Here is a 24,628-nt window from a genome sequence, read left to right on the forward strand (position 1 = left end):
TTATAGCAATTATCTGATGGCTAAAGTTTGTGGCAGGCCACACTTGTGTGTGTGCTTGATTACAGACTGTTGGCATATCACAGCATATGGCTTGCAACGTCAATGTCTGTTGCAATCAGCCTGACATCTTTCAACAAACATAGTTTGACTATCCCTTTGCTCAAGCATTTTTTTAAAGCAAAAAAAAAAAACAAGAAAAAGCAGGAGGAGAGACTGTTGGTGACATCAGTGTTGGTTTCACTGTAACAACACAACATAAAATCCCCACAGTTCTACCTAGTTATGTTATGATGTTTGCCAAGACTCATCGATTTCAATGAGCTATAAGAAAACACATTCAAATTGACAGGCAGGCTGCTCACCTTGAGTGATACAACTGTAGTTAGCTCCACTATTTTGCTCTGACAAATCTGTACACTGCTAGTAAAGAATTGAAAACAGAACATGTAAAGACCTGTTCCATAGAAATGTACACAAGGGAACAAGTACCCAATTTTCGGTCTGCAGAGTGTAATTAAACTGCATCAAAGGAGCTTAAGTACATTTCCTTGGAAACGCACCTGTTGCCCTCACTGAAAAGCACTGATGAAGGAGTTGAGGGTTTTCAAAGCAATCTTTGTTGGACGGGAAATCCAGTCTTAAAGAGCTGGTAAGGTTCTTGCAATAGAGAAAATACAGAAGCATCTGATGAAGAAATGACTACAAGAGGAGATAACTTTTGCAGAACATGTTTCATTCAAACAGCTGCGACGGTCATTCAGAATCTTTTAACTATGTGCTGATACAGACAACATGCCAACTCTCCAGCGGTCCTATTGTTGCTCACACTCTCTTCAGAAAAACAATGTGCAGTGACACACAGCTATACAAAACACTTTTGAATGTTTCATCCTGTCACATTGTATTCCCATGCATTCCCTGCAAACTCAGCCACACCCTGTCAGAAAAAGAAAACTTTCACCGGTGTCTTGGAAGAAGGAAAAGTAGTGACATCCCATCTATCACTTCTTGAACTTCATTGTAGAAGGACCTGGACCTAGGTAGAACCATTTAAATGACTGTATGGTTATGTTACCATGATAAATCCCACAGTATCTCAGAACAAATAGGATTCTATTTCTTGTCTTCAGGCAGTTTTGAGTAGACTTTTGTTTTTGAGGTGGTCTGATTTTTTTTTTCTCATACAAAATCAGTGGAAGGCTTCAGAGGATATGTGACATATTAAGTGGTTTGATAATAATTGTTTTGGTTCTTTTTGGTGGTTTGAAGGACGTGCTCTCCCTCCTTCCAGACTCCTCCTGTCACTGTGAAAGAAGAGCCATCTAAACACTATTCAAGTCCTCCCTCTCTTTGGGGTGAAATATCCTCTAATCACAGGTTTCATACTCGCCCACCTGTAGTCAACAGTAGGTGTCCCTCACTCAGTCTCTGGCTGTTGCCTTTGTTTGAGGCCTAAGCGTGGTGGCACTTCCCTGGGGACAGCGATGCGGCTCTATTCCTGTCCTGGCATCTATTATTGGAGCCTGCATCACTTGCTCTCCTTCCGCTCAGCTGGGCCTGTCCGACAGGCTTTTTTGTCTCTCATTCAATTTCTTCTTTCCTCTGCAGGGAAGCAGAGTCTGTGAGCAATGAGGAGCACACACCTAAAGACACCTTACACACAAACAAGGACTTTCGCGCACACAAACACACAGACACACGCTCACACACACACACACACACAGACACGCACTCACACACACACACAAACACATAGACACACTCATACACACACACACACACACACACACACACACACAAACACATAGACATGCTCTCTCTCACACACACACACACTGCTATTTGCTCCTAAAATGCAAATGTCAAGTGACTCCACTTATGAGGCCATGTGCAACACTCCCTCTGAACCCTATTGATAGAGTATCAGATACTGAATCAGAGTTAAGAGAACTGTCAAAGAAACACTCAGGCTCTCAGTGAAGCATCTCTCCCCTGTGCTGTGTAACAGCAGCAGATGGAAATGCTTGTGCTACCTCTTCTACAGCTGTTTTTCATAAAAGGGGAACCACAGGACTGGTGGAGGCGGCGTGGGATGGGGGGGGGGGGTCCCACCCCCATCCCACCACCGCCTCCACCATGCAGAAATTACACCTATACCACAGATTAGTAGAGACATATGAATATTTATTTTATTTTATGATTATTTTTTATTTTTTTTACTTTTCAAGATGACAGGCTCTGCCTCACCTGCCTCATATGACCGCACGTCCCTGAGTCACAGTCATACTCATCGGTCATGCTCATTCGTTAGTGGAAGGAAGGTCAGACTTCCTCTTCATGCCACTCAAGGAGAGTATGTATTCATATGTCTCTACTAATCTGTGGTATAGGTGTAATTTCTGCATGATTCCAATCATTTCGAGCATTTTTATAATCAAAATCGCTGAATTTGCTGAATTTGCGCATGTCCTATTCAAATAGACGGGAGAAAACAAGGGACGTGCGGTCAGGTGAGGCGCTCTCATGGCAAAAGGTGTCCGGGTGCTTTCGAACGACTCTTGAGTAACAGTTGCTATACCAACGCTAGCATTACGTCACCCGGACACTTTTTTGGAAGTGACAGACTTATATTAAATACCTCAATAACGCAATTTACCCCAGAGCATCTCCCATTATACTTCTCTACCTGAGACCAGCTTGCCTGTATTTGACCTGCCATAAACCAAGCAAAACAACCATGTGCTTGATGTTTGACTGTGTTGGGAAAGTTGTTGACTCGCTAGTTTGTTATAGTATCAAAGTAATCACATTTCAGGTTCGCGCTAGCATCTTGTTAGCGATTAATTGTTGTGTTGCTCTAAGAAAGTCCTTAATGTGTTGTGATTTTTAGACATATCTGACGGCACCCACAATTACATTTTCACAAAACAGGGAATTGTTTGCAGCACCTTTAACTGTAGAGCACAACGGAGCAATTGCTAATCGCTAACGAGATGCTAGCGGCGAAACCTGTTGAAATTTGCTACAGGATACCTGCAAGGCAGGTGTAGCTAAAACAGGGGCGGCGCCAGGGGGGGGCTAGGGGGTGCTATAGCTCCCCCTGGATTAGCCATAGCACCCCCATAGCACCCCCAAGACAATAATGGTTTATTTATTATTGTTATTTAATTTAATTCTGCGTTCTTAATTTAATTTATTGTGTGATAATAATATTTCAATCACAAAAGAAAATAATAACAGATTGAAATGAACAGATTGTTCACGTAGCACGACACAGACACGTCGCATGCGTGGACGTTGACGTTTCCTGACCATTGAAGGAGAAAGAGAGCTAGTGCACTGTCAAAGTCAAAGTCAAGCGGTAGTATCAACAAATTCACAATAATGGATCGGTTTTTGATACCCAAAAATCCACGAGTAGAAGAATCATGTGACATTGAAGAAGAAGAAATGCAAGGGGTATCTGAATCTGATTTAGAAGAAGAGGAACGTCGTGGTCAAAGAGATCAACCCTACACCTCTACTGAGGGTGCTAGCCATGCTACACCTGGTCTGCTGGCTTGCCCGGATTTTGCTTTTCCAGCATAGTTTTGTTTGCATTTTTGCCTGTTCTTTAAGAATTGTATTGTACAATAATACAATGATCTAGCTCTGATTATTGGGGTTTTGAGTGCCTACTGTTTTGTTTCATTCACTTTTAAAAGGGGCCTGCATCTTTACACCGTTTAAGATTTAAGGTGGAACGGTCTTGGTAGATTTGTAACATTAATGAATGCGGTCTCTTTTGGGGGTTTTACTGGATCCGCCTTAAAAAATCAAAGATTCTAGCCTAGGACGAGCAGTCTGTCTGTGCTAGCCAGGTATACATAAGCTTCTATGTTTTTATTGATTTTGACCTGAAATAATATATACTTTTTGAAAGCATTTCTGACTCTTTGACTGTTTTAGTTCATTCTATCTGCTATTCTAATTTGCCTTCTTTAGTTTAGAATGTATTGAACTATTTATGTTTAGTTTAATTAGTCAGACATGATAGTGGTGACCTGGTGGTCATCTGGCGCCAACTTTAACCCCCAATGAAGTAAGTGAAGTATTTGGGATTGCGGAATCTATAACATGCTGCATGCATTTTGTCAGTGACCGTCGCAGAGGAACACGGCTATGTGCGCGTCCGTTGGAAGCAGCCAAAGGGCTGAAACACACCAAACGCGTTTCTAAAAACGTGACGCTAGCAAATGCATTGTTTCCTATGGTACGGCGCGCCTTGCGTGTGCGCCTTTTCTCCGCCACGCGTTGCGTCTTCCTAACGTTTTTTAGATGCACTTAAAAGTTGAACTATTCTCAACTTTCCAGCGCAAGGTGCGGAGGCGCACCGCTCATCAATGTCACACTCGGCCCAGGCAGGTTGCGCACGCAGCTCCGCTTCCTAGGCGCCGGGCAAAACAGCCTGGTGATCCTGCGAATGTTTTGCCCGCCGCACTTTGCCAAGGCGTTTTTGAAGTGTCTGCCGTTTGGTGTGTTTCAGCCCTAATTATAATAATAATACAATCGATTTGTATGGCGCTTTTCATGGACCACAAAGACGCTTCAGAGAGCAAACATGTAAACAGATATGACGATATGTGGGGAGGTGTTGTAGTAGAGAACCATGTGACAAATATGCTATCACCCTAATTTCATAGCACCCTCGGTAAAACGCTGAGCACCCCCATAGCACCTGCAGAAAGAAATCTCTGGCGCCGCCACTGAGCTAAAACTACAGCTTAGTCTCTTAATATTGTGCCTAAAAGGTCACTATGTAACCCGGACACTTTTTGGCTATCAGTCAGATAGTCACAAGAGTTGTTCTAAAGCCATCAGCTGCTTTTTAGTCGCTTAATATTGGCTGCCAGTCTCCTGTAAGTAAGCACATAGGTTTAGCCACTAGCATCTCGTTAGCGATTAGCAATTCCCCCGTTGTGCAACAATCTTAAGCGACTAAAAAGTAGCTGATGTCTTTCGAAGGACTCTTGAGACTCACTGACTGATAGCCAAAAGGCGTCTGGGTTACGTAGTGTCCGTTTAGGCACAATATTAAGCGATTAAAAAGTAGCTGATGGCTTTCGAACGACTCTTGAGACTCACTGACTGATAGCCAAAAGGGGTCCGGGTTACGTACTGTCCGGGTTACGTAATGCTAGCGTTGGTATAGCAACTGTCACTCAAGAGTCGTTCGAAAGCCATTATGACGTCGCCCGGACCAATTCTGGTGCCCGGACACCTTTTACCATGACAGCACCATGTATTGTCTATGGGAGATAGTGAGGCAGTGCCTCACCTAGGATTGCGCAATCGCTCCAAACTGGGTTTTGCGCATGCGTGCGCATGCGTAGAACCTTTGAGCTGAGCTCAAAACGCATTGAAAAATCATGTAGGTGAGGCACACAGTACCTCTGCCTCAATGAAGGGGGCGTGCGAGAACGCACCTGTCGGGGTTATGCTGGGGAACGTTGCTCTTCTTCTACACTTCTACTTGACGGCGATTTTATTGCTAAGCTGAAGCAGTTCTCAAAACTGGACTTTCAGTCCAAACGTGAAATGATCAATGATGGGAGACCAATGCCGGAGCTCAAAGGTTTGCTTCAAATGACGGGACAGAAGATAATTCGCTCTTTCCCTGTCATCTCTTCTCAACGTGTGACAATGTCTGGACTGTAAATGAGATCAAAGAAGTTTGCCTGTCAGCGGTCACTTGACTACGAGGTTCATTTTATATACACACTGTGATTAGCTATAGTTCGCTGGGAACTTCCCATTTCTCACGTCCCGTTAGCTAGCGTTGGCTTGCTAACCGTGCTGCCCGTGCTGCCATACTGAGCCTGATGTATTTTATCATTTTATTTTACTTGTGCAGATGCTGCGTATGCCAACTGTTGTTTGTGTATGATACAGGTATGTTGCTCCAAAAGCGAAATATGTGTGTTATATGTGTGTAATATAATATGTGCATGGTTGTTCGAATTGTTTGTGCACTGGTTTACTTTTATTTGATTAATGTGTTGTATAAAATGAGACAGAGGAAGTTTGCCTGTCAGCAATGCTGCCTATGCCAACTGTTTCTTTATGATACAGGAATTAAAGAACCAAGCAATCGCAGTGTTCGTCAGTCCCCTGTTTGACCACCGTGAGTTTAGTCGTATGACTATGTAAAAGTTCGGTTAACAAGTCAGTTGAGTATTGAACCGTATAACTTATCACAATGAAAAAAAAAAAAACGATCGTTTAAAAGTCCTGGTATTAGACAATAACTTGTATGTATACATGTCTATGTTTTAAACAACTAGAGATTGGAATGACGTAATCACTTCCGGTTTCTGTACCTCACCAGCCACGAACCTCACCGCACGTCACTAGTGTGGCGGCTTTTAGCGTCGACTGCAATGATGCTGGGTGCTGTGTCATTCATCAACAATGGAAAATGACATCCACAATGAATGATTTGACTGATAGAGCAGTGGCATCTGCTAAATCTACAAATGGTTGAGGAGAGTTGTCTTCCTTTTAAGAAACGCTTGTGTATGTAACTGTTGTAACATTTTCCACTCAGACAGATAAGCTGACAACTGAAGCTGTATACTTGAAATGTTTTGAGAGGTTTATCAGCGCATTGTGTTACCTCCTGGTATGAAATGTGCCGTATAAATAAAGTTTGATATTATTTGATTTGATATCAATTAAACATTTAATTAATTAAAAAATAAGGTAAATGCCAAATACGTTTTTTGTTTTTTTTCAATCAGGTATTCACTGAGTTTATTATTAAAGCATCACATGAAAACAGGCAAAGAAAAATAATAAATACAATCATAAAACATAAAATCATTAAGATCGAACCAAGGCAAAATAAACAAACAAACCAAATATTGGCAAAATATCAGTCAAGACTATCATTACTGAAAGCAGGAGCAGTACTAAAAATCTATTCAAGGGCTGGATTGAGGGGCCCAATACGGTCTCTGTGAAAGACTTAAGGTCAATAAAGATTTTATTTATTCAAGACCTTAGTAAAGAAATAAAAAAACAGCTTTTCTCTCTCTCTCTTACTTTTTTACTGAGAGGCAAACCGCTACCTAGCGGGCAGCGCACCATGTTCCAGAACCCCAGTCTGGTGAATGATTTAACTGGAGCGCTTGTTCAGACAAGCCTGGAGGTGTTTATTATTTAAAGATTCAAGACTCCTGCATTCATTTAGATATGGTGCCCTAATTACTTAATTCACAAACAGAACCATCAACAGCAGGTCTCCATGGGAAGTTTGCTCAATATGTTATATTTCACTTTAACATACATTGAATATGATACTGATACACAACAACAATGTTAAAGTGACCTTCACACTTCAAATAGCATTACGTAAGAGTCTTAGTCAGAACCTTCAAGGACAGCACCTTGAAATCTGGGGACGGGAGATGTCTTAGCCTTCAGGGAGGATGGAGGGGTATGTGAGAGCTGGACACATGCCTGTCATCTACACATCTGTATTTGTCCATGTCGACCTCAGATGAGAGTCCTGCATGTGTGCCTCATACACAGCATCAAAGACATGACTCTGATGCTCATAAAGTGTGTTCTTCCAGTCTCCAGTCTTCCCTGAAATAGAAAACAGAAACTGCCATGAAGTGCCATGAACTCATAACGGGCCTTGGGTGATGGGTGAATCAGGGTAAAATGTGCTTCTGAAATTCAGTTTCTTTAAACTCAATATTGGTTTAAATACCATCACCAGCAAACTTCTAACCCAATAAAAGTGAATGGAGGTTTACCACAATTATTAACTGATCGATGCTGGGAAATGATTAGCATCAAGGTGCAATCAGAGACTCATTGCTGATAGCCATAACTGCCCTATTTGGAAGTGGCACCCTCTTCTGAACAGGATACTACATCAAGGTCATTATTCATTAAATCAACAGCCCTGTGAGTCATAATTCCCCAACATGTCACTAAATTACATTAATGAAACTAACTGCATGTCATAAAAAAGAGGGAGTGCCCTGTTCGGTTTACGCTCACTGTTTGTTGTCAGGACGCCTCAAGTCTCACCTTTCCTCATGAACTTCCCGCAGCTGTGGTCCATGATCTCCTGAGAGACGAGCGTGTAGTTGACCATGGTGTTGTCCCTCATGCTGTTGAAGCTGCACTGCTTTTGGGCGCAGTTGATCTCTTCTTCCAGCAGGGTGCACTGCAAGAAGCCGCTGACCCTCTGTAACGAGCCCTGCAGGTCCTATCAGGTGAACAGCACATGTGTTAACCCTCCTGACAGAATACTGATAGAAACGTTAAGAGCTCCTCTAATCCTGCTTCTTGACAGAGACTTATAATGGACAATCTTAAATAATCCAGTGGATCATAATACAGATCATTACATACAATGTTTTTGTCTTGACCTACACACTCCAAGTGTAGTTTGAGCATTATTAAATCATACCCACTGTCACATTTTAATCAGTGCATGACAGTAAATAATTTATTTTAGGAGAATTTGCCATTGAGTTCTAACTGAATCAGGAGCAAATGTATTTCACTGATTTCGCCTAAAAATAGCCTACATTTATACACTAGAGAGAACCTTACCTTGCACATCTCTTCATATGTAATGAAGAAAAAGTTTTCAATGTTTTTCTTTGGATCGGTCCAGCCTTTCACATGATCAAACCAAGATCCATAGTGCACTACAAACATAAAAACATCATAAATAAAAGCAAGACAAAGAAGTTGGGAAATCAATGCCATCTAACATACAAACACAGGAGTGAGTGTTGTGTCTGCTGACCTTTTCCATTTAAAAAGTTGCTGAGAAACTCCTCAAATGACCCTGGCTCAGGGAGGAATTTGGCCATGTTATGGAAGTGGTAATACGACACAGCAACATCTCTGGGGTTTCTTGCGATGTATATCACCTGGAAAGGATGGAGAATTGTAAGTCAGCAAAATGGATTACACTTCTCTGCATTTATAGGTATGAAATGCTCTGCCCAGTAAACACAAACGGCACATAACCCAAATGTTGAGCATGGACATCTCACAGAGGTTGTGTGAAGGGTGTTTCCCTTGTTTTTCAGATGCACTCACTTTTGCTTTGGATCCTCTGAGGGCTGGAGCCAGTGTGTGGTAGGGCAGGTGAGTGGTGAGGATCCGGGGTCCCTGGGAGGAACTCAGGACGTGCGGGCAGTAATACTGCTCCAGCCATGGGGCGCGTGCCCAGTTCGGCAGGGTCTGGGAGGGAGTGGGGTCTCCATGACTGAAAATTAAAGTCACCATCTCTTGCATCCATGTGGTACCTGGAGGCCGAATGTAAATATCCATATTACAAACTTAAATATACCACAGAATAACATAACAGGCTGTAACAATTTCGGTTTCATAGCTATTTTAAGACATGTCTAGGTCTGTTTGAGGAAGTAAGATAGTGAGAGGAAGACAGACAGAGAAGAGGGGGAGAGAGTGAGAAAGAGAAAGAGAGATCAAGTTGATATGCCACTTTAGTTTAAATTAGATCCAAGGCTGTACCAGATGTGTGCCAAAGTGTGCCATTATCTTACCTGATTTGGGGTAGGAGACAATCAGCGTGTCTGAGTCCTTGAACTGGAACTGGGTGGCATAGTTCAGTGAGTCTTGAGTATGGAGGTGGCCTGGCAAGGAGATGCCATGAAAAGTCTCTGTCACATCAAGCCTAGACATGTCTCTTGTGTATGAGGGTGTGTGCCTATGTGTGGATGTCTGTGAGACTGACAATTCCAGCAGCAGGGTAACACTTAAATATCCATCAAAAGGTGTGGGTGTATAAAAGGAAGTGCAATCACTACTTCCACTCACTACTTACTGAGAAAATCATGGGTTTACGATTCCAGGGAAGCTTGCTGTGATGTGACACCGGTGCCATTAACCACACCTCCCATTCTGTCCAGGTGTTCCACTGGTAACAGATAAACAGGTAAATGTGCATTGTGACATACAGGCCTATTTTTATCCCTGCATTCATAGCACATTAGTCTTCTAAGTGTAAAGGTCAGGTCTGACTAAAGTATCGTGACGAACTGCAACTAGTGGTTCAGACTGGTGGGACGTCTTGCAACAGGACCAATATTTCCACAACAACGGCCTCAATTGCGACCTTTAGAAAAACAGTTTCTAGTCTGCATTGCAGTAATAGTTCGTATTTTTGTCTGTTTACCTCTATAGCTGTGAAGGAATTATAGAAAATAACTGTTTCTACAGTCATTAGTTTACCTTTCTGTTCTTTCGGTTAAGTCCAGATGAACTAATTAATGTAGAAAGTCAGTTTCTTTACAGTTATTGAGATAAACAGACACAGGTCTAGTCTCTGTAGGGATCCTCTCCATGTTGTCAGACACATATAATAACAGTATGAGCCTGTCAGTGGTGAAAACAAGCTTTGATGTTTACTTTGATGTGGATGCTTGCCCCATAGGATTACAATCGTTGTTGTCCCTAGTCAAAATAGGACCCAAAAAGATCGGGAAAGAAAAAAATAGGGCCCAGGTTAAGAAATACTGGAGTTTTCCTTTAACAGAGACTCACTTTTAAGTAGTAGGCACCACATGACAGTGTACTGTCTCTGAGAAGCGGTACATCGTCTTCAAGAAGGGTGGAACTAAAGAATTGAACCCATAAGGCCAGTAGAGGCGCTCACACGCACAGATCCATATGCCCAGTGATGGGAACCAGAGGAACATAACTAACAGCACAATGTTCTAACCACCATGATCTCGAAGAACAGGACAAGCCACGGCAATTTTCTACTGCCACTTGCTAGAGGCAATACAGGGCAGGCCAACTAATGAAACAAACCATAATTTGTTTGACAAAATACTAGTAATGATAATAGTAGTGGTAGCTATTATCTTTTATTCTGTAATTAGATTAGATTTAGATTTAATCTAAACATTCAAGTGAAACTCAGGGAAAGTGGAAAATCCCAACTCAACCAAATATTTCCAAGCAACTTCAGAGTCCACAAGAAGTACACCCAGATAAAAAAAAACATAGCATTGTATTGCTTTATCACACTTCCCTTCTTTCCTGAGAAGTTGGAGGCCAAAGCCAAAAACTACGTGAGGCGGTTAAAAATGTTGCACTTCAACATTGAGCACTCATGTATTCATTTAACTTCCACTTAGGTGCTTCTACACACCAAAAATGCCAAACGTAACTACAGATAACAGGCCACAGGTAGTACAGGAAACATAGAGTTTGTACCGATAACAAATAGGGTGATGTTTACAACTTTCCATGTGATGTTATGTGATGTGATGCAACACCAACTCACAGAAATATGTAAGGATCTCTAGATGGTAATTTGTATGACTGGTAATGAGAAAGACACCTTATTCTCAGAGATAAGGTCTTGATGATGCATATCCCTGATGTAATGTGAGATTAGATAACACTTTCAGTGGTTATAAAGGACTGCTGTCTCCACTGTGCCTGCAAGCCAACAGGACACATACAGTATATTTAGAAATGTATTTTGATATATACTTTTAACATAAAATATACAATATTTATGACATCTCTCTTGAACCAGAAGCTTTGCAGGGAAGGTGAAAAAATGTTCAGTTTCATGACATTGAAGAGCAGTAGGGCCTGATATAATTTTGAATTCATACGATTCAGTTTAGTATCAGCTGGATGAGTGTTTGTAAACATTTCTCGCAATTACATTTGCTTGTGTTTCAATCTTCTAGGGGTAACATTTGGCTTTCTGTGTGCTAGTGTAAGCTCCTATGTACAGGGTCCTCATATAACGCATGAGGATTGCTCTGCAAAGCAAGTATAATTATGTAGCATATTTATAATAAGAAGCTAATAAAACATTTGTGTGTGTAACAAGGTAATATAGCCTGTGCTTTGGCACTTGCATACATCGTCTTTATACGTAGGCTACACTTTCAGTTAATGTACCTGTCGCTTAACTAGCAAAGGTAGTTACCATGACAACCTTCTTTTGACAACCTTTCACAATCTCCTTTTGACAACAACAGAGAGATAAATATTTTATAGCAATTCATTTATTCATCAAAAACACACACATGGCATGCATACTAACATATGAAGTACTCGGCACAAGTTATGTGCTACCTTTACTGAATAGGCAGAGGAGGGTGCCCTGGTACTCTGCCCTGGTAAATGTCAAACAACTTTTATTGATGTTTATTGAAGCACGCCATGTGAAATAATGAGGAGAACTAGGCCCGCCACTTGATATTAACTACTTACTAACCGAGAGTGAGGTCATGCCGGGAAATAACAAACTGAGGCTTTTTAGGGAGTATCACAATCAACAGTGTATTTCACTCTGTGACATCAGGTTACGAATAGTGCAACACGGGTGAGCCACAGCTGGAGATTGTTTTGCTGTAACAACTTTCATCACTTTTTACCTTCCCTTTTTCATGAGTCAGCCACTGTCAGTTTTTGTGGGTCACTGATTGACTGACACAACCCTCAGTGACAGCTCATCTGCTCAGTTTACGATTGCAGTAACCTATCCTCACATTTCCCGCACCAGGTCATCAAACTCCAAGCCTATCTTTAGTGGTCATGGCATTGAAAATAGACGCCGGTCACCCAGCGCAGGCTCCCTCCATCTGACATTCATTAACGTTAATGTTTCATACAAACGCAAGATTTTATTGAGAGGGAACGGCGGTTCTATCTCTTTTATTGAGAGGGAACAGCAGTTTTCAAAAATGTAAATGAGGTGTATTGTTCTCAAGATTCCATGACAATCTGGATTATACATTAACTGATGCACAGCCTTTGAATTTATGTTTGGGCCAGCTCTCGCTCTCGAGACCTGCAGAAAAGGTGAACAGCAGTGAGCAACAGACACAAGGCCTGAGAACGGAGTCGGAGAGGAAGAGGGGAGTCGGAAAAGATACGTCTAAAAAACTGATACGTCGACAAGAGGAGGCTAAACCAAGGCGTATCTGAAGTGACTCTCAAAACAGGATAGTTAGTGTCCAGAGGGAAAAACATCAGTATGCTGCCCAGAGGAATGTGTTGTGTGATTGCAGTGGCTCTTGTGCTGGCACTCACGCACAGTGCCGGAGGAGCAGAGACACTCGGGGAGCGCGCTCTTCGACTCATGGCTGAGACTCCACTCATAGATGGGTAGGACACGACTGAACTCAAACTGCTGTATCTAACCTTGATGCATTATTCCATTTCATTTGCAAACATAGCTTTTTTTGGTAATCTGGGGTTAACGGGGTCCGATGAAATGGGACAAAACACAGGAGAAAAGTGTCAGGAGAAAAACATTAAAAGACTGGAAAACAGAGCATACAATGAGGTAGCTGACAGGTTGGCTGTTGGTCTAAAAATATAAGTTTTTCATAAATATGGTGTATGCATATATCTGAATGCATGATGAATTCTCTTGCACATGTGTAGCTACATAGTCAGAATTTTTCCATGTGAAAAACAAAGAATTTCTATTGAAACTTTAACAATGCCAGTCTACTTTCACAGCGTGTTCAACCTGTCAGTGGCTAAATGAGGTATTATGCTTCTGCTGTGAACTGCACGAACTTTGATCTCTTGCTCCCACAGCCACAATGACCTCCCCTGGCAGATAAGGATGCGATTTAACAACCAGCTAAACTCAGTAGACCTCAACACCCTGAATGGAACACACACCAATATTCCCAAAATCAAGGCAGGACGACTGTCTGCACAGGTGCTCAAAGTGACACACACACAAATTAAGTACAAAGAGTACAAACACTCTTAAGCACACTGACTCACTTACACAAAATATAGAAACTTACTAGGGAGTAGGGTAAGATGAGCACATTTTGTATGGTTGCCCAAACAGGTGGTGGGTCAACTTATCCACTAGCTCATCTTACCCCACTCTCCCCTATTGTGAAATACAAACAGAGAGACTACTAGTTATTCGTGTCATACACAGCATGCACACAAACCAATGCAGCCATTTCCCTCTCTCTGTCATACACACACACACATTTATCTCTCTCTGTCATACACACACACACACATTTATCTCTCTCTGTCATACACATACACACACACACACACACGAACATGCACACATGGTCTGAGCAGTCTCTCATCATATTCCATAATCTCTCTCACAGTTCTGGGCTGCATACGTCCCCTGTGAGACACAATACAAAGACGCTGTCCGACAAACACTGGAGCAAATCGATGTCGTTCACAGAATGTGCAGCACATACCCACAAGACTTCATGTTTGCAACCAGCAGCGAAGGTGAGTGACAGAACTGATGTTTGTGAGTTTAAACTCACACTATGCATAAATGGAGGCAACCTTGTAGTGTGAATATATAAACTCCTTGGCTTCACACCACATTGACTTCAAACAAGATGACAACCAGGGTTAGCATGTCTACCGAGATTATGTGAATATAAAGTTTAGCACTCATTGCAGTATGCACTAATGATGTTGCTTTTCGATGGCCTTTTTGAACATTTATCACACATTCTTTTAGACACAGCATTTACATGAACTGAATTAATTCTTCATCGAAGGATAACATTTTTTTTTGTCAGTAGCTTTAGACAAATGTGTGTGGCAGGTGTAAAGTGTCATATTTTGAACGCAATGCTCCCACACGACAGACATCATGACGGCCTTTAGAGAGAATAAGACGGCCAGTTTGATTGGCGTCGAAGGAGGACACTCCATTGACAGCAGCCTGGGCACACTTCGCACCATGTACCAGCTGGGCGTTCGCTACCTCACCCTCACCCACAGCTGCAACACGCCTTGGTGGGTGCCACTTCACAAAACTCTATTGTGACATCTCTAGGATTAAAACAGGATTTACCACATAGCATGTCTGTAAGCTGTATGAGTTGATACAAATGAATGTGATATTAAGAGGATGGCTCTATAGGGCAAACACTGTTATAAAGAATAGGAAGTTTGAGAGGAAAGTTAAAATCCCCCGCAATCCCTCATGTGCTAGACAGAAACAATAGATGAAGTATCTGATAAACTACACTGGAACTACCTGACTTGCCTTGGGTTAGCCAGGGAGATTCCGAGCGTTGAGTGTTTTCTACTGAAATAAGATAGGCATGAATAGAAAGGCAGGGGAGGGTAAGATAATACACATAATTGATACCTAAAAGCACCTTTGACTCCATCTGATGCCATTCATTTTTTATCTTCCCTTTCCACAGGGCTGACAACTGGCTGGTGGACACCGGAGATGATCCTGTGGAGCACAACGGCCTGTCTACATTTGGCAAGGTTAGCTACGGTAATGTCAGACAGTGACAACATAGGGTCAAGTAAGAGGAACAGAGATTTCGCCTCCGTCAGTTCCCATGAAATTTGGGAAGTAGTACTACCACATCCAAAGAGACAAAGTGCTTACATCATCTTGTCTGTGTCTGAAGACCGTTACTACTGAGTCAGAAATCATTTGGATCGGTTGTATTTGTTTTCTGTCTAAAAGCATCTGTATCAGCATCAAAATAAGTAATTTAATTTAAACATAGACTAAATTAATTAACTTTTAAAAAATCGAAAAGAAAAATCATGAAGATGTCAGATGTGTTTGAATGGCACACATTCATAAGGCAGGTTTTTCCCTCTCTAAGCAACTGATCCTTGAGATGAACCGTATGGGGATGCTGATAGACTTGGCACATGTCTCAGAGGCAGTCATGAAACAGGTCCTGGATCTCTCCAAGGCACCTGTTATCTTCAGCCATTCCTCTGCCTACGCTGTGTGCCAACACAAGAGGAATGTTCCAGACGACGTGCTCAGGAGGGTGGTAAGTGAGGGGCGTGGCAAACACAGACATAACAAACTAGTCTGTTGAGACTGCAGTCGGGACAACAGTCTAAGAAAGAGAATGGGTGAGACACAGTGGACTATTAACGAACAGAGAGTATTCATTTAAGACAGTTACATTAAATTAAATGGGATGATCAGTCAAAAATCAGTCAGTCAGTTATATTTATTGATTACAAAATGTGATCACTATGAATGTGATTGCAAACACAGACAATTTGAAACTAAAATGTATTATTATTAAACCTCCTGAAATCATCATATGCATAAGCACTAAGAGCTAAATTCAATTAGAAAGCTCTATTATCAGGTATAATATCAGTAGTATCAGTTATGCATGGCAAGATATTGAAAACTCTTCGTGATAGGATTCTTAAGCTGTTGTGCAGTGAAAGTGAGGCTGTCATGGCAAAAAGTGACCGGGTGCCAAAAAGAGCCCGGGTGATGTAATATTGGCTTTCGAACGATTCTTGAGTGACAGTTGCTATACCAACGCTAGCATTACGTAACCCGGACACTACATAACCCAGGCACTTTTTGGTCAGTCTCAAGAGTCGTTCGAAAGCCATCAGCTACTTGTTAGTCACTTAATATTGTGCCTAAAACTATTAAGTATTCCGTTTTAGCTACACCTGCCGGTATCCTGTACATCAACATTTGCAGTCATTACTACTTTTTTAATCGCTATATATTGTGGCTAAACAGATTTTTACCCGGTAAATAAAGTGTTCCATTTTAGCCGTTTACATCATCATTTGCATTTCAATTGAAATTGTTTAGCGTAGAAATTCGTTTTTATAACAAGGAGAAAATATACTGATATACGGTGCTTGTTTATCTACCGTTTTAGCAAGCCAGCCAGTTCATTTGCTAACATCTTAAATAATATACGGTGCTTGTTCATCTACCTTTTTAGCAGGCCAGCCAGTTAATTTGCTCACATCTTAAATAATATACAGTACGGTGCTTGTTCATATACCTTTTAAGCAAGCTAGCCAGTTAATTTAATAACATCTTAAATACTATATGGTGCTTGTTCATCTACCTTTTAAGCAAGCCAGCAAGTTAATTTGCTAACATCTTAAATACTATACGGTGCTTGTTCATCTACCTTTATAGCAAGCCAGCCAGTTCATTTGCTAACATCTTAAATAATATACGGTGCTTGTTCATCTACCTTTTTAGCAAGCCAGCCAGTTCATTTGCTAACATCTTAAATCATTTAAGATCTACCATTATTTGTTGATATTGGCCTATTTAGAAAGACTTGGGAGAGTTCATACTAGCTTGCTAGCTATACACTAAGCAAAATAATGTGCCCCAGCTAACGGAGGAATTGCTAATCACTAACGAGATGCTAGCGGCGAAACCGGTTGAAATGTACACCTTAAAAAAAGATTGACAAAGGGTAGCTGAAGAAGAGAGTGGAGCACTAACGTCATACTGATAGTCAAGGGCCACTTAAAGAAGATAGCTGGGAAAATGAAAGCTTGTTTGTTTTTTTCCAGCACAACTGAATTCATATAAGCTTCATAAAGGAGGTGGCTTAAATATGTTTTTACTTCATTTCTTGCAAGGAGTTTTTCCAACATTCATGAAATGAATTAATCTTGAATTATAACTCTCATAATCTCTTCCAGAAAGAAAAGGCTGGGATTGTAATGGTGAACTTCTACAATGATTATGTTACCTGCAGCAAAACAGCTAGCATAAGCGATGTTGCTGGTGAGTTCTGACATTGAACATACACTCACCCATGAAGAGAAAATTCAGAAACCACGATGATATTCACCACTTTTCCCCTCTCAATACATAGACCATTTTGACCACATAAAAAAGGTGGCTGACGCTTCCATCATTGGTTTTGGAGGGGATTATGACGGTGTGTCTAGGCAAGTGTTTTTATTTTACACCACACTTTTGAGAAAATATATTAACACTTTCCAGTTCCTTTGGGGCAAGCTTGTACTAGAGCTTGAGGTTGATGAATAGTGATAGTAATGTGTACACACACACACTCTTCCTCACACAGCCTGACAGACACACACACACACACACACACACACACACACACACACACACACACACACACACACACACACTCTTCCTCTCACAGTCTGACAGACAGACAGACACACACACACACACACACCCTTAAATAGCTCTCACTCTGCGATGTGGCAGGGTCCCTGAAGGACTGGAGGATGTGTCTAAGTACCCAGCCTTGGTGGAAGAACTGCTGAGAAGAGGCTGGACAGACGATGAAGTGAAAGCTGCACTGGGTGAAAACCTGCTAAGAGTATTTAAGAAGGTGGAGGAGGTAAGAAGTGACATCACAGAATTAGGCCTTAAAAGTGCAAGCATCCTCTGTTTAGACTCTAGAATTCGCATTCTCCGGCTTGCTTGACTGTACTTGACTGTCTGTTGGGCAAGTTGTATTGTGTCAGTATCTACCAGTAAAACTCAACCTTGTTACAACAAATTGCTTCGTATGGTGGTTCCTCTCCAAAACAACACGACAGAGTAATTTAACTCTAACCCCCCCCCTTCTCCACTTCACACACTGACTCATTCTTGCACACACACACACACACACACACACACACACACACACACACACACACACACACACACACGAATACATGCTGTCAACACACTGACAAGTATTGTTTTAATAGAAGACAAAATTCTTCTTGAGTAAGTTGTAGAATTAGGTTGTTGCAACCAGTCTGTGTAAACCTTCTTGAATATGTCATGACCCCACTGTTATGGGGTCACATAAAGTGGAGGACATGCTTCAATACAGCCGCCCACACCACTACACACTTACTTCTTTACAACCATCATACTGTTACAGTATTTAATTATAGTGTTTCATCTGTTTTACCAGTAGAGTGTTTAAATGGCACTTCTTTGTCTTTGACCTTGGTGGGTCATAAACCACTATCTGTCTTCCACAGGTGCGTGACAGTATGAACAGCACCAAGCCAGATGACATTCCTATCCCACTGGATGAGGTGAAGAATACCTGCAGGACTGTCTATGGCTACCCCACCCCCCCAGATAGTGCAGGCTTCCGCCTCGCCCACAGTCCCTTGGCCCTGTCTCTCTCTCTGCTGCTCACCGCCCTGCTGGCTAAGGCGGTCTGAGGCACTCCCCTAGTAGTCAGGTGGCTTAACAACGCGATCGTGACAAGAGTGATAAAAGCATGAAATTTGGCACACAATTAGCTTATATCCTACTAAAACATATTAGAAGGGGTGCCCAAGTGAAACTGCTCATTTTTTCGTTTTAATGAGATATTAAGTTTTGACCTAAATCAAGATATGCGTTACCTGTGGTCCGATTTTCAAAACGGTTATTTTGCCTATAAATGCTTACCAAATAAGTAATAAATCAGTTATTTATGCATGTTTGTGTTTTCTTGTTTGTTTTTGATATCCACTAGTTTAAACAAATGTCCCTTTAAGTAGCAAAACAGACAAAAAGACTTGTGCCCGTGCGCGCGCTCATCCAAGATGGCGGGAAAGACGTAATTCTGCTATATCTGTTAGGTAAAACCGTTATTTTACCACCATTTAAAACCATATTTGCATTTGTATCTTTTATATGTATAAGGACTGTAATATTTTATTAAAGATTTGCTTCAACATCATTAAAATAGCACCAACAAAGACGCATTACAGTACCAGTAGGCTACCGCAGAAAAACGGTAAAATTGGAGCAGATTGAGCGTGTCTTTTCCTACATCAAAACTGATCATATGAGGAATGTGCTGTTATAAATTGACAAATGTGATGATGAAAAATTAACAAGTGAATAGCATTTATCGAGCTTATCGAGTACATAGAAGAATGTAGCTATTAAAAAAGGAACTCATATGTTTAAACTTTCTGAGCTGTCGTTGTACATCAAAGAGGCTTGAAGATATTGGAGTTAAGAAAACTATAAATAAAACCAGGTTAATCAATGTCTTGCTAGAACATTACAAAGAGACTCTTTAAGAACAAACTGATGGAAGAAACACCGTTTTAGATTTCCGGGATGCAATAAGCAGGCTATTGAAGGATGCTTTGAAACAACACAACTTTTCAGAAGACGCCGAAATTCTAGCGAGGCCTGCAACAATTGTAGGCTAAGGAAAGACATTTTTGCACACAAAGGATTTATTTTTTCTGGGTGCTTTCCAATGGACTGCCATTCAAAATATTAACCGTCAAGCTTAAAGTCTCTCGTTTCTATCATTCTTTATGGTCTCAACATAGAGGATCAAGAGAAGTCTGAAAGCCAGGCATGTTTGGCCAAAACTGGCCAAATTCGCATTTCAGCATCTCGTGAGCCACCCCTACCACTATATGTTGGGCTAAATATGCATTGCTCCACTAGAAGTAAGACATTGATACAAAAGATATACCAAATGGGCATTTCTGTTTCCTATGATCGTATCATTGAGATAGAATACTGGCTAGAGACGTCTCTTTGCGAGCGCTACAAGGCCAGATTGGAGTGCGCTCATGTTCTTAAGGGCTGAATTTGTGATAAATCGTTGATGAGTGCGTTCACATGAATTCTACAGGCATCAATAATTATAATAATAATAAATACAAGAATATTTGTATCATTAACAATTACGTTTCACATTTATAGTCATGATTCTACGAGGCTTCGTGATAAATAAATAAATAAAGAAAACGAGAACGCTCGTTCAATTTAAGAATCAGTGCACACTTTGGCCGTTTAAGAACACATTTCCAGGCATTCATGACCGGTGGAGATCTTTTCTTAGGTTGAAGATATTAAAGACACTTAACAAAATGTGCGAGAATGAGGTCCATTGCTCACAATCCCAGCTCCACGACATCAGTCTCCTCATTTCACGGAACTGGTATCAGCATCTTTCAGTTTACAACAGAAAGTGTGCCTGGCGAAAATAGGCCCCCACTAGTTCTGCCGTGTGGAACAGAGCACCAAGGATAACCAAAGAGCTATGTAACGGTCTCTGCAGTTGCAATAAGCACAAGTTCAGTTTCCGTTCCAGCCTGCAAAATAACACCACTTCACGGCAATGTTAGCATTAGGTTTGGATGACTATCCCCAAGTGTCTATACTGTATGCAGAGAGCTGATTACGTGCACCTGCAAACAGCGCTGCTCACGTTGCAAATGTGTTCAAGAAAAGTTGAGATGCAAGCCAATGTGTTAATGTGATTGTCCAGAGAGCAAATCGTAGAGCTATTTATAACAGCACATTCCTCATATGATCAGTTTTGATGTGCGAAAAGACACGCTCAATCTGCGCCAAATGTACCTTTTTCTGCGTAGCCTCCTGGTACTGTAATGCGCCTTTGTTGGTGCTATTTTAATGATGTTGAAGCAAATCTTTAATAAAATATTACAGTCCTTATACATATAAAAGATACAAATGCAAATATGGTTTTAAATGGTGGTAAAATAACGGTTTTACCTAACAGATATAGCAGAATTACGTCTTTCCCGCCATCTTGGATGAGCGCGCGCACGGGCACAAGTCTTTTTGTCTGTTTTGCTACTTAAAGGGACATTTGTTTAAACTAGTGGATATCAAAAACAAACAAGAAAACACAAACATGCATAAATAACTGATTTATTACTTATTTGGTAAGCATTTATAGGCAAAATTACCGTTTTGAAAATCGGACCACATGTAACGCATATCTTGATTTAGGTCAAAACTTAATATCTCATTAAAACGAAAAAATGAGCAGTTTCACTTGGGCACCCCTTCTAATATGTTTTAGTAGGGTATAAGCTAATTGTGTGCCAAATTTCATGCTTTTATCACTCTTGTCACGATCGAGCCTAAATTTTGCATTAAGCCACCTGACTATAGTGGACACTCTTTGGAATGGCAGTATTTATCTGACCATCTGATACAGGGCCCTTGGGAGATTTCACTGGTTCTTGGACTGTGTTGATGGGTCTCGCATTGGTCTTCCCCATATCTTCCAAGATCTTAAGAGGAGGAATATGTTTTACTGCCAAAGGACTCAACCATGTTAAATTATGGCTTTTCGTACTTCAACCACATTTTTTAGATTAGATTAGATTAGATTCAACTTTATTGTCATTGCACAGGGTACAGGTACTGAGACAACGAAATGCAGTTAGACAACGAAATGCAGAATTTTGCGGAATTTTGTCAATCACACTGTACTTTTGCTTATTTCAAATTCCAACAAATAGTGCAACAAATATGACACTGTGGATGAAACAATCAATATACTTGTTTATATGATTTTCACGTCAATGAAGGATTTTTAAATGACAAAATAAACTATTTGTTGATCCCTGCATACCCCAATTTTCATTTTATGTGAATCCAAATGACAATACAATACAATGACAATAAAGGCTTTTCTATTCTACATCTGCTATGGATCTGGATTCAGTTCAGTTGAGGCAACATTAAAATGGTAGTACATGAGGCACATTTCTTTAACAAGGCCAATGGAACTTTTTATGGTCAAATATAGCAGCATGTGGGTTATGTCATTACATATCCAATTTGGTGCAAGAGTGACCTATTTTCATTTTCATGTGAACCCCTGTAGTTCTTGGGTCCACCAGTTTTCAATATTGCAATTACAATTAAGGACACTGATTTGTTTGTGTCTAATTGGAGCAAGGTGCCTGCGGAATGTCATATTGTCTATTTCTGTCCTTTAACTAAACAGAGCAGGGGGAAACTGATTGTATGATGAATCACCAGCATGTAAAATTATATCACAGTGAATATGCTGGATGAAACCCCTACAGGCAATCACCGAAGTTATTATTTAAACAGTGGCCTCCTGAAATATATATTCAGCTGGTGAGGATACAGAAAAAAAAAAACATAATAATAATAATATTATAAGACATAATAACATTATGTCATGAGTGACTGTTTTGCCCCAGTCAATATAGACTCTTGTCTGGGTACGTTGATAGTGAAAACTATAGCTCCAGCTGCTTTGCAACATTCAAAGGGCATACAATAAGGCGATGCTACTGCTTGAGTAAACTGCAATACTTTAGTTGAGTAGCAAATCTGGAGTCGTGGATGTTACTCATTCTGTATTTTTTGTCTTTCATGTCCTATGCCCGAGGACATTTTGAATTGAAATACATGGACAACATTTGTACGATTTCACTACATAAAGTTAACTGATCTTTTCAATGTAACTGTAGGTTTTAAACATTTACAGTGGGCCTTTGACTATAGACTATAACCAGAGGTTAAATTGGGCCGAAAATTGACACAAAATATTAAGTTCACATAGGCTAACTTAAGGTTGTTGGTGCAAAGTTATTTTTTTAAACATTAATAGATTCCAATGATAATGAAACAAAATTATATACTGTATACATATCAATGTCTGTTTTAAGGATAGCTGCACTCATGTAATGTACATACATTTTACATTCTTCATGCAGCTTTGTTATGTGCTAATAATAAATATGTTTCTTAATATTGTTTTATGATATTAAAAAGATAATACATTGAATTGTAGCCTGTTTGTTTGAAAAACTATTCAACCCCTTCACATTAGAAGTGGAAAAAGAGCCCCTTTAGTGTAATAATGCATTAATTCATAATTTATGTGAGAACAATATAAGTAAAGATGCTTTTGAAAGATGACCATTGATGGCACACAAGGGCTCCCCCTCCTCACAATCAATCAATCAATTTGTTTATTTGATCAAGAGGGACAGTGTACATTCATGAACATTAAAATGTAAATGCACCCAAATATAGCCAAAAGGCTAGTTTCCATTGGCAGTCCCCCTGCCAGAGTGAAAAAGGCTATACAACCTAAAAAAGGCATTAACGTATATCAAACATAACATTGACAATAAAAAAAAATAAGATACAATAAAATAAAATACAATCCCAATATACAAGTTATACTGCTTACCCACTAGTGATCACATTTTTGGTTATTTATCCACCATGTTTTGAGATTACTTTTAAAACAGTTGAATGAGGTTGATTCTCTAATGTTCTGAGGGAGATGGTTCCATTCCCGGGCTGACCTAACTGAGAAAACCGACTGTCTAAATATATAACACCTAAATATATAACACTATAAGACCTTTTCCTTTGATGCCTTTGTCATTGATGCATTTAAAATATATTTTCAAAACAGAGGCAACTGTTCTGCTCAAAGTATTAGTATTTGTGAGTTCCCAATAACACACTGCAATAACAGAGAATTTCATGGTTGAGGGAGGTGTCTTTAATGGATACAAAATAACGTGTACAGCCCATTAGTATAGGACAGGACTGCTTGGGGAATTTCAAGAGGTAGTGATGTTAGGTTCAGAATAGATCTGATTCTGAACGAAGGGAACTGGGTCATACTTGAGAGCTGTTCTTTTCAAATGTCCTCGCCCCCTAAAATAGAAAGAAAGAAAAAAGAGCAATGAGAGGAACGGAGTCATAAGATTCAATCAGAATCAGAATCAGAATCAGAATTCTTTTAATGGCCAAGTATATTTACATATACAGGAAATTATCTTGGTGGTTGGTGCATAGGACATAAAACACATAACATAACAACAAAATAGCAAAAACAAGAATAAAAGACAAATACAGAATATTAGATAATAATAAATAATTGTGAATTGGAATTGGCAAACCCAGAGTCAGTGTGATGCAGGGGGCTTGTTTGTGAGCACCACTGCCGTGGGGAAAAAACTGTTCAGGTGGCGCGAGGTTTTGGTCTTTATAGCCCGGAACCTTCTGCCAGAT

At 40.5% G+C, this 24,628-nt stretch overlaps 2 protein-coding genes across 2 annotated transcripts; one reads left to right on the plus strand and one right to left on the minus strand.

Moving 5' to 3' along the window:
- Positions 1 to 6,743: 6,743 nt before the first annotated feature.
- sult5a1 (sulfotransferase family 5A, member 1) lies at positions 6,744 to 9,760 on the minus strand. Its single transcript, XM_012819206.3, has 6 exons — positions 9,582 to 9,760; positions 9,112 to 9,320; positions 8,813 to 8,939; positions 8,614 to 8,711; positions 8,083 to 8,263; positions 6,744 to 7,629 (listed from the first exon to the last, which is right to left on the minus strand). The coding sequence occupies exons 1-6, from the start codon at positions 9,718 to 9,720 to the stop codon at positions 7,508 to 7,510; spliced, it is 876 nt and encodes a 291-aa protein (XP_012674660.1). The 5' UTR covers positions 9,721 to 9,760; the 3' UTR covers positions 6,744 to 7,507.
- A 3,053-nt stretch (positions 9,761 to 12,813) lies between these two features.
- Positions 12,814 to 19,087, plus strand: dpep1 (dipeptidase 1). The gene is made up of 10 exons (XM_012819223.3): positions 12,814 to 13,176; positions 13,618 to 13,744; positions 14,166 to 14,298; positions 14,670 to 14,820; positions 15,237 to 15,306; positions 15,660 to 15,836; positions 17,497 to 17,581; positions 17,673 to 17,748; positions 18,041 to 18,176; positions 18,817 to 19,087. The coding sequence occupies exons 1-10, from the start codon at positions 13,046 to 13,048 to the stop codon at positions 19,003 to 19,005; spliced, it is 1,275 nt and encodes a 424-aa protein (XP_012674677.1). The 5' UTR covers positions 12,814 to 13,045; the 3' UTR covers positions 19,006 to 19,087.
- The last annotated feature ends 5,541 nt before the right edge of the window (positions 19,088 to 24,628 follow it).

This window comes from Clupea harengus, chromosome 6 (assembly GCF_900700415.2).
Source record: "Clupea harengus chromosome 6, Ch_v2.0.2, whole genome shotgun sequence".
Classification (NCBI taxonomy): domain Eukaryota; kingdom Metazoa; phylum Chordata; class Actinopteri; order Clupeiformes; family Clupeidae; genus Clupea; species Clupea harengus.